The sequence below is a fragment of the Oryctolagus cuniculus genome, chromosome 19 (genome assembly GCF_964237555.1).
Source record: "Oryctolagus cuniculus chromosome 19, mOryCun1.1, whole genome shotgun sequence".
Lineage (NCBI taxonomy): Eukaryota > Metazoa > Chordata > Mammalia > Lagomorpha > Leporidae > Oryctolagus > Oryctolagus cuniculus.
The window spans coordinates 22,181,942-22,192,190 of record NC_091450.1 but is presented as its reverse complement, the minus strand read 5'-3'; the positions used below and the strand labels follow the sequence as shown (position 1 = coordinate 22,192,190).

At 51.6% G+C, this 10,249-nt stretch overlaps 1 protein-coding gene across 4 annotated transcripts in view; it reads left to right on the top strand.

The window, feature by feature from the left end:
* PDILT (protein disulfide isomerase like, testis expressed) overlaps positions 1-10,249 on the top strand; it is a 57,155-nt gene that overhangs the window by 27,380 nt on the left and 19,526 nt on the right. The window contains exons 1-3 of one of the 4 annotated variants that reach the window (XM_002711767.5): positions 1,261-1,478; positions 4,500-4,708; positions 7,381-7,587. In XM_002711767.5, the coding sequence (XP_002711813.1) occupies positions 4,507-4,708; positions 7,381-7,587 (409 nt within the window). In that variant the 5' untranslated portion in view covers positions 1,261-1,478; positions 4,500-4,506. Of the gene's footprint in view, positions 1-1,260; positions 1,479-4,499; positions 4,709-7,380; positions 7,588-10,249 lie in introns of those variants that run through there. The other 3 variants (XM_017342475.3, XM_051847834.2, XM_017342477.3) reach the window with 3 other exon arrangements.

The following is a 10,249-nucleotide window of genomic DNA, read 5'->3' as shown; positions in this document are numbered from 1 at the left end:
ACCAGGTGTTTATTGCCAGTGGTTGGGACATATCCCCCATGTGTCACATCTTGGACTCGTGGTCCCCTTTGCAGAAGCATTGAGAGACAGGGCCATTGGGGAGTGGATAGATCTGTGAGTGTACCGATGGGTTATCCCAGGAGTGGCTGCATTGTGAAAGTGAGCTTTCTCCAGCACGCTTACCCTGCCTCACAATATGGTGCCGTGTGTGTGTCGTGACATTGTAAGTAGGCCCTCGCCAGAGGGTGAGCAGGTACCGGTACTGGGTGCCTGGGCTTCTCAGCTTCTAGAGTCATGAGCCAGATAAAATTTCTGCTCTTTAGAAATTGTCCAGCCTCAGAAAAAGGACCAAGACATTACCCCTCAATGTGTGCTGTCCCTCTGTGGTTCTGTCTTATTTCCTGACCTGTGTAGCTCATTGCTTTATTTTTAAAAAGTTTTTAAAATTCATTATTTATTTGAAAGGGGGGGGAATCTTCTAACTGGTCTACTCCCAAATGCCTATAATATTGAAGGCTGACAGCAAGAACCTGGAACTCTAGCCAGGACTCCCATGTAAGTGACAGGGACCCAAGTTCTTGAGCTGCCACCGGCTGAGTGTGGTATTAACAGAGTGTGCATTACCAGGAAGTTAGATCAGAAGCAGAGACAGGACTCGAACCCAGGCACTCAGATATGGGGTGCAGACGTCCCAAGTGGTGTCTTAGGTGCTGTGCAAAATCCCACCCTATTGTGGCCCATTTCGATGGGTGGCCCCTCTCCCTCTCCATCAAGCCTGACCACAGGGCCCAGTCCTCTCCTGGGTCCCAGGCAGTGAACCTGGGTGGTGACCTTCCCCAGAGGAAGGCAGACCCCAAGGCAGCAGTCGTATTTGAGGACCAGTGTGACTGGAGCAGAACGAGTGGAGAACGAGCAGTGGGGGCCAAGGCTGGGGTGGTGATGGGTGAGGGGCTTCCTGCCCTCCAGGGGAACATGGTGGTTCCTGTTGGGTGTACCGCCTTGTCTGATGCCCTACACCCCTGTGAACTGTATGCCATTTTACAGGAGGGGACGCTGAATCTCAGAGAGAGGGAGTGACACGCTCAAGGCCATATAACTCGCAGGGAACACAGGGCCCTTCCAGCCCCCTGCCAGCACCCCACTTTCCACTTTGCCCCTGGCCCTCCACACAGTCTCTAGCCCCTGCGGTCCATGGGCGGGGCCACCTCTTACTCAACAATGCTCATTCTTCTCCAGGGTCACCCTATCCCTCCAGAACCTCAGAATTCAGAACACTGCTGCTGAGGCTGCCCCAGCCTCACGGTGCCCTGTGCCCAGTGCCCAGGGAGGGACTTGATTTGCACCTCTGGGTTTCTTTAGAAAACCAAGTCCTGCTCTGGTCACAAAGGGAAGCCAAGAGCCTACTTTGCAGGCCACCACAGTCCTCCTGACGTGCCACCCAACTCCAGCCGGCTTAGGAGTGAGCCGGCTTCCTGCAGGTATAAAAATGGCTACATGGTTAAATCAGCTTGGAGGGGGAGGTTAAAACATGGTGCCCTGATTCACCCCAACCCCAGACCGGTGAAACTGCAGCCTGTTGGCTTTGGCCCTGAGCATCAGTCTTTTTTAGACCCTCCCAAAGAAGCTCTTTGTAATTTGTTAAAAGTTTATTTCTTGTGCTTTTGTTTGAAAGGCAGAGAGGGAGGGAGGAAGGAGAGATCGATCTTCCATCCACTGGTTGGCTCACTCTCCTAATACCGTGCCAGGATGAAGTCAGCTACAACTCCATCTGGATCTCCCACATGGGTGGCAGGGACCCAAGTGCTTGAGGCATCACCTGCTGCCTGCCAGGGTGTGCAGGAAGCTGGATTGAACCAGTGCAAGCTCTGCGTTGTGTGTGGCAGCAGAGCCGCTGGCGCCTTTAAGAGGAGCAGTGTGATCCCATTTGTGTTGAAAGAGCAAGCCTCTAATTGCTGTGTGGGGAAAGGGTTGGGGGAAAGCAGAGAGCAGATGCAGAAGGAAGAGCAAGGAGGTAATGGTACCATCTGGACAAGAGATGTTGCTTCCCGGGACCCAAATGGTGGGGGAGTGTAGGTGGACAGAACGCAGGCTGGTACGCACCCCCAGTGTTAACTATTCCTGGTCATAAAACTTTCCCATCATAGACACTCTCATTTGAGCTGGGAATCATCAGAGCTGCACGTGGAGTTTGTAGGGCTAGACGAGGGTACACAGAGGGCCACAGAGGGGTCATCGGGATGACAGAGCAGAGGAGCAGGTGCAGGCAGCCCAGAGAACAAGGGACAGATGAGGGCCTGGCTGGCTGAGGGTGCAATGCCAGTACTGAGCCAGAAAAGGATTCAGTTTTGAGGGCAGCCCTCTGAGGATGCAGAGCCAGGGGGAGGGTCTCACGAGGAAGAGCCAAGGTGCAGGGGTTAGGGAGCTTACTTCTCATCTGCCTCCAGAAATGCATTCCTCTCCTAGAGATGAACCTCCCCAGGGCCACCCTATTTATAATGCCAACACTCGGGTGGGCACTGGGGTACAGGGGTTAAGATTGCCACTTGGAATGCGCGCATTCCCTATGGGAGTGCCTGAGTGTGGGTCCCCACTCCACTTCCAATCCAGGTTCCTGCTAGTGCTCATCCTGGGAGGCAGTGGGTGGCGCCTCCAGCTCTTGGGTCTTTGCCACCTACGTGGGAGTTTTGGGCTCTTGGCTTTGGTCTGGCCCAGCCCTGGCTCTTGGGGCCATTTGGGGAGTAAACCAGGGGATGGAAAAATCTTTCTCTTCATCTCTCTTTCTCTGCTTTCAAATGAATAAATAAAAATGTAAAATGGTAACACTACCCCCTTGCAATAGCACTTTTTTTTTTTTGACAGGCAGAGTGGACAGTGAGAGACAGAGAGAAAGGTCCTCCTTTGCCGTTGGTTCACCCTCCAATGGCCACCACGGCCAGCGTGCTGCGGCTGGCGCACCGTGCTGATCCGATGGCAGGAGCCAGGTACTTATCCTGGTCTCCCATGGGGTGCAGGGCCCAAGGACTTGGGCCATCCTCCACTGCCTTCCCTGGCCACAGCAGAGAGCTGGCCTGGAAGAGGGGCAACCAGGACAGAATCCGGCGCCCTGACTGGGACTAGAACCCAGTGCGCTGGCGCTGCAAGACGGAGGATTAGCCTAGTGAGCCATGGCACCAGCCGCAATATCACTTTCAAACCTTGCTTTATCTACATTCTCTCCTCAATACTCATCTCCATCTGGGAGCCCTGTGTCATTGACTGGATTTCCCACTCCTGGAAGGCAGGGGTTGTCACATTTGATGTGCCTTTGTACCCCTAGCATCCAGAACTGTACTTACCATGTGCCAAGATGTCAAAAGCATGCAATGAATGGGCAGATGAGAGTGGGCAGGAGCTGTGGCTGCTTCTGTGAGGCCAGTGGGAAGGCTGACCAGGCAAGGCTTTGCTCACCAACCCTTAGGGCCCCATCTCCATTCTCGATCCTTCTAGCCTCCTGATCCAGCCTGCCCAGTGGACCAGGAATCCCTGGCATTTGATGAGATAAGGTTGGTCTCGGCAGTAACTGAAGCTGAGGAATAGATACCTTGGGCATCCATGGCATCATTCTCTTTTTTTGTATGTTTCAAATTTCCCAAATAAAAAGTTTAAACAAACGAGAAACCAGCAGAGGAACATTTGAAACATGCTGATGTGTCCACACCACGCTGAGTGCCTCTGAATTAACTCGTCATGGGTGAGATAGAGCAGCAACGCTTTTCCTAAAATCTCCCCAAGGGTTTTTCATGTGTATCCAGGATTAAGAAGAACAAATCAAGCACCAAGCAAGATGCATGGTGTGATGTCGTTTATGCTTTAAACATGCATTCGAAGGTATGTTCACACGGGCATTTTCAAAATGTGCAAGTTTCATTCCAAACAGTTCTGCCACAGTGGGTTAATGTGGGAGATTTTAATTTTCTAATTGTTACTGTTTCTATTGTGTTGTCTGGAACTTTTTAAAGTGTGTGTTGCAGTCACGAATTTTAAAAAGCAAATATTTACACCTGAGAAAATCTGTTCGAAAATCAAATGGGGTACACAGCAAGGTAGTGAGCTTCCCGTCCCAGGGGGCATTCTAGCAGGAGCTGGAGGAACACAGTGCAGAGGCGCTGTTGGCAGGGGGACTCCTGTGAGACTGTGATGGGGGAGGTAACCAGTCATCTCTGAAACTCAGGGCTCACCTTAAGACTCGGGGATGGGAATGCCTCTCTGCAAACATCTCCGGGAAACCAAGGGCCCATGTGGCCTGTGGGATTCTGCGTCCTGTGGCTCCAAGGGGGCCCTGCTGCTCTGAACTCTCACCCAACATGGTCAGGCCTGGGGCTGAGGTCGAGTCAAAGCCACGTGTCTATTCCTGCACTGCTGCCCAGCTGCGGGCACTGCTGGGAGGCAGTGGGAGGGACAACGTGGGGCCCCTGCCAGCTGTGCCGACCAGGACTCTCTTCCTTCTCCTGCCCCTGCAGGGCAGCCATGGAGCGACTCTGGATGCCCCTTCTGTTGGTGGCCTCTTGTGTCTCTACCGTCCACAGCTCACTGGAGGAGGAGTCCGATTTTTCCAGCATCAACATAACCAAGCCCTTGCACATCCTAGAGGAAGGCAACCTGATGGTGTTAACGCCTGCAGGCTTGGCTCAGATGTTGAACCAGACTCGCTTCCTCATGGTGCTCTTCCGTGAGTGTCTCTCTCGGGTGGGGAGTGATGAGTGGGCTGAGGCCCGCCTCCCTGCCCCCTGTGAATATGTAACGTCACCCCCAAATTCCAGATGAGAATACGGAGGCTCAGAGAGGTTAAGCAAATTGCAAGCTATACCATGATGTCGCTTTAGCCTTAGGTTTGTGTATGGCTTCTCTGTCCCATTGAAGGAAAGGAGTCAGAATCCTTTAAGTGTGGCTGAAATCCACAAGGAAGCTAGACCAGAGCAGCCAACAATAGGCCAGAGCCTGCTGGTGATGCTGGACAGGAGGTGATGAAGGCAGTGAGGGCGATAAAGCAGGGGGCGGAGAAGCAGTGATCTGTGAGGGAGGTGTCTGCTGATGGGGAGTTTAATGAAAATGATTGTTTGCATTTGGGTTCCATCATGGGAGCATGTGTGACCACTGGCAGGTGCAGACTGTACCCAGGTGTCCCAGGGCCTGGCCTTCTGGGCTGTGCTGGACAAAGCACAGCAGGTGTTCCTGCACGAGAGGGAATAAATGGTCCCTGCCCTGGCTTGGTCCACCTGCTGCAGGTGTGGGGCAGCCATCTCACAAGGTTCTCTGAGGGGAGAAAGGCCAACCAGAATGCCTTTTAGTGCCCCGCTGTTTAGGCCGGAAAGGCCTCTCCCACTGCCAAGATCGTATGCCTGTTCTCAAAGGCTGTTTCCAGAAAAGAGAATGCCTCCCGCTCCTCCCTTCCCACTTGCACCCCACCGTGAAAAGCAAGGAGACCAGAACATCAGATCTCTTTCCTGAGAGTGTCACGTCCTTCTGATGCCCCCTTCCCTGAGGAGTGGGCTCAGAAAGGGTCAGGGAGCGTCGTAACCACCCCCCTCCCCCCAATACACACACCTGGCTTTCCTTCTGTGCCAGAGTCCCATGCAACTGCAGGGCCCCACTTTGGCCTGTTAGCTCCAGAACATTCCACCAGATGGCACTCCTGAAGCCTCTCTCATTCTCCATCTTTCCCCTTCTCCCCCAGTTTCTATTTATAGAAATTTTATAATAGTAATGGGTTTTGTACTGACCACATGCTAAGTGTTCTGTGTGTACAGTGGAGGTCAGGGGATCAGGAACTCTGTGTCCGGAATGAATGGGTTCAAATTCTACCATAGCTCCCACTGTCATACGGCCTTGGGCAAGTAGTTAATTTTGTTGTGCCTCACTTTTCCAACCTATAAAATTGAAAAGATAATAATAATACCTATCCCGAGGCCGGCGCCGTGGCTCAATAGGCATTTAATCCTCTGCCTTGTGGCGCCGGCACACCGGGTTCTAGTCCCGGTCGGGGTGCCGGATTCTGTCCTGGTTGCCCCTCTTCCAGGCCAGCTCTCTGCTATGGCCCGGGAGTACAGAGGAGGATGGCCCAGATGCTTGGGCCCTGCACCCCATGGGAGACCAGGAGAAGCACCTGGCTCCTGGCTTCAGATCAGTGCAGTGCGCCGGCCGCAGCGTGCCAGCTGCGGCGGCCATTGGAGGGTGAACCAATGGCAAAAAGGAAGACCTTTCTCTCTGTCTCTCTCTCTCTCTGTCCACTCTGCCTGTCAAAAAAAAAAAATAAATAAATAAAAATTAAAAAAATACCTATCCCGTGGAGTCACTGGGAGATGTAAATGACTTGAAACATACGAAGCTCTTAAAAATTAATAAGCATTATATAACTGAGGCTCAATAAATTTCATTTTTTGAAAGATTTTATTTATTTGAGAGGCAGAGTTAGAATCAATGACAGGGGGAGAAACAGAGAGAGAAGTCTTCTGTTTGTTGCTTCACTCCTCAAATGGCCAAAATGGCTGGAGCTGTGCTGATCTGAAGCCAGGAGCCAGGAGCTTCTTCTGGTCTCCCACATGGGGGCAGGGGCCCAAGTGCTTGGACCATCTTCCACTGCTTTCCCAGGTCATAGCCAGGAGCTGGATCAGAAGAGGAGTAGCTGGGACTAGAACCGGTGCCCATATGGGATGCTGGTGCCTCGGGTGGAGGACTAACGTTACTGTACCACAGCACCAGCCCCAATAAATTTCATTTTGTGGGTAGGTGTTTGGTATAGTAGTTGAGGTGCTGGTTGCGACACCTGTATCTCATGTTGGTAGGCCCAGGTTCAGGTCCCGGGTCTGTTACTGATTCCAGCTTCCCGCTAATACACTCCCTGGGAAGCAGCCGGTGATGGCTCAAGTACTTGAGTTCCTCCACCCACCTGAGTTCCCAGCTCCTGGCTTTGGCCTGGCCTGGTCCTGGTTGTTGCAGGCATTTGGAGATTGAACCAGCAGCTAGAAGCTCTCTCTCTTTCTCTCTGACCTTCTGCTTTTCAAACAAATAAACTAAAATCTTTGAAATCTCTCATTTCACTCTGGCAGCTCCATGAAGTAGCTGCTATTATTTTTCCCATGTGAAAATGGAGATTAGAGTGATTAAGTTGAATTGTTTCCAGTGTCAGTGACCCAAAATACCCCAAATACCCTGATGTTGTCTCCCGAATGGTCTGCTTTCATGATGTTTTGTTGCATCCCCACATCTCATTTATTCATTGGCAACTGAGCACACGGCCCAGGAGCTAAACAGGTCAGATAAAGAAGTAACCTAAGGAGATGGGGGTAGGGTGGGGCTGGGCAGAGTTTCTCCCAAGTTGTGTCTCCACACTGCCTCTTTCAGATAACCCATCCTCAAAGCAGTCCAGGAACTTGGCTGAGGAGCTGGGCAAAGCTGTGGACATCATGGGCAAAGGCAAAAACGGGGTTGGCTTTGGCAAAGTGGACATCACCGTAGAGAAGGAGCTTCAGCAGGAGTTTGGTGTTAAGAAGGGGCCGTCCCTGAAGCTGTTTTTTGAGGGCAACAGGTTGGAGCCCATCTGCTGTAAAGGTAAGGGTGCCTGTGCACCATGTTTATCTCAAGTTCATGTCAAACCAGCATGGCAGCCAGAAGGTAAAGCGGGGAGGTTCTGCTCCACTTGGCCTCACGGGGACCCAGGCTCCTTCCTGCTGTGGCCGCACTCATCTCTAGGGTCATTTCGTGAGCTACTTGTCCTTTTCTTGGTCTCTGGCCAGTAGCTGGCATGAGAAGGCTGAAGTTTGCCATGGGTGACATTCATGGATTTGACCTGACCTGAAGTGGTAACCATCACTTCTACCCAAGTGCAAGAAGGGCCGAAAAAGATGATTTCACTTTGTGTCCATAGGAGAATTTTGGTGAACACGTAGATGCTTCTACCACAGCTTGCATCTCAGCTAATGGGGCCCAGAGAAACCAAGAGGTGGGAGGCTGGGGTCCGTGGCTTCTACATCCACCAGCTCCTCCCCCAGTCTTCTACTTTAAAATGATGTTGACAGAGTCCCAGGACAGAGAAGTACCAGTTAGCCAGAAGGAAGGCTGGGTTGGCATGAGGTGTCTACCAGACGCTTTAACTTCTATCATTCATTTATTCAACACCCAATTATTGAAAACCTATGTCCTGTCGAGCTTTGTCTTAATATCGAGACTTGGAGAATTATATGTCTTAGTGTAGCATACAGCAGATCCTAATTTTGGATGGATGGATGAGTGTAATAAAACTGATAGACACGGAAGGGAACAGCACGGCCTCTACAGTGCTAGTAGAATGTTCCCATCATATATGTGTTGAATGATTTTCGGGACACTGAGGCTGTGGATCATGGGGTCTGGCATGTGTCTGGCTTCCAACAATCCAGGTTGAGGATCGTTGCAGGGACAAGTGGGCTTGGGGATGCCACCACAAGCAGGAATGACAGGTTATGCCTTGTGGTTTTCAGAGTGTACACAAGGTGGCATAGTAGATGCAGGCTCATCTTGCCTAGGACATGCTGGGAAAGAAATGTACAGCGCTTACATAAGAGACAGAGTGAGTTGTGGCTCCCAGCAGGCTGAGGGCAGGCTGAGAGGAGGAAGGGCAGCAGCAGCAGTGAGGGAAGTGCCAGAGACTGCTGCTTCCCATGGGCCCTTTGAATCCAGGCAAGGAGCCCTCTGTGATGTGCCAGCACGGGGGGAGGGCTGCAAATGGGAGAAGCCCAAAGCCACTTCACCCACATGCAGTCTGCTCAGGAAGCAGCTCTGCTCCTGGCTTGCTTCCCTCCTGCAGGGCAGATCCCAGCTGACTCAAATCAGGGCCAGGGGCTGACCTCACTTCCATTCCTGGGCCCTCTGAGGGGGCTACTGGAATGGCAACCAACCCTTCTGGATCTAAATCCTCAGTCTCTGCTGGAGGAACAACTGCTCCCTCTTGCTGACCCTCAGTTTCTTCATCTGTAAAATGGGGATGGTGGACACAGCCACCTCCCAGGGTTGCTGGGATGATGCAAGAGTGTTTGCGAGGTGCGGGGCCTGACCTGTACCTGCAGCACTGACTATGTCGCAGGCACTGTACTGGGCCTTTGTAAAACCAGTTCAGCACTCAGTTCACTGCATACTTCTTCAGACAGAGAAACTGAGGGACAGAAAAGTGGAGCAGCTTCCTCCAAGCTCCCCAGCTAATAGGTGGTAGAGTCAGCAACATTTTCTGTAGAGGGCCGCATGGTGAACATATTTTGGCCTAATGGGAGAGACGATAATTGTCACAACTACTTAATACTATTGATGCATTGTGAAAGAAGCCATATGCCAACACATGGGCATGGCAGTGTTCAATAAAACTTTATTCATAACATCAAACATAGGGCCAGATTTGGCCTACCAGCTACAGTTTGTTGAACCTTGCTCTACATTATGGTATAGTCTCAGTAAATGACAGATGTGTATATTGTGAGTACCAGACTCTAATCTAAGGCCTGGAACAATCAGGTTCTTAGCTTTTACATTTGAATGGGATGGAATTTCAAGGGTCTGCCACAGAAGGCATGGAGCCAGGAGCTGACTCCCTTTTCCACTGGGCTTGCCCATCCCCCCTTTTCCTCAGTGAGGCAGTGGGGTGCTGGGATGGAGTCTGGGTTGGGACACAGGATGCCTGGATTTTAGGAGAAGCTCTGGCTACAGGAATTTGAGCAAGCCTTTCAGACCCCAGCTGCCAATTTCCTATTTTCAAATCAGGAGTCTGAGCTAAGATAGGAGACAGTGCTTCAATATCTGCTATGACTTTTATGGAAAGGCAGGTGAGATTTACCCTTGCTGGGTCAAAGCTCCAAGTCCGCAGTCACCTCTAATCTCCAAGGATTGCTGGTGGGAGACTTGGCCTTGACCACTTCCCTGGAGGGAGGAGACTCACGTTGCCTCCAGCGCCTCTATTAATGATGCATTCACAGCTTGTGCTTGGAAATATTCAGCAGAGTGCTGGCCCCAGTCAATGATTGACCCAGCATTCATACCTCAGTTGTCACCGTGTCCTCTGGCTCAGAGCCAGTACCAGAGGAGGCACAGTGCCCAAGGAGGGCAGTGCCCACGCTGCAAGTTCCTGTATTAAAGTGTTTGACAAGTTCACAGCTACCTCAGACCAGTAGGGTGCAGAGGGGCCCAGGCAAGTCACATATTCCATAGAGGATGGCCCAAGATCAAGTTCCTTAGTGATTCATGTACT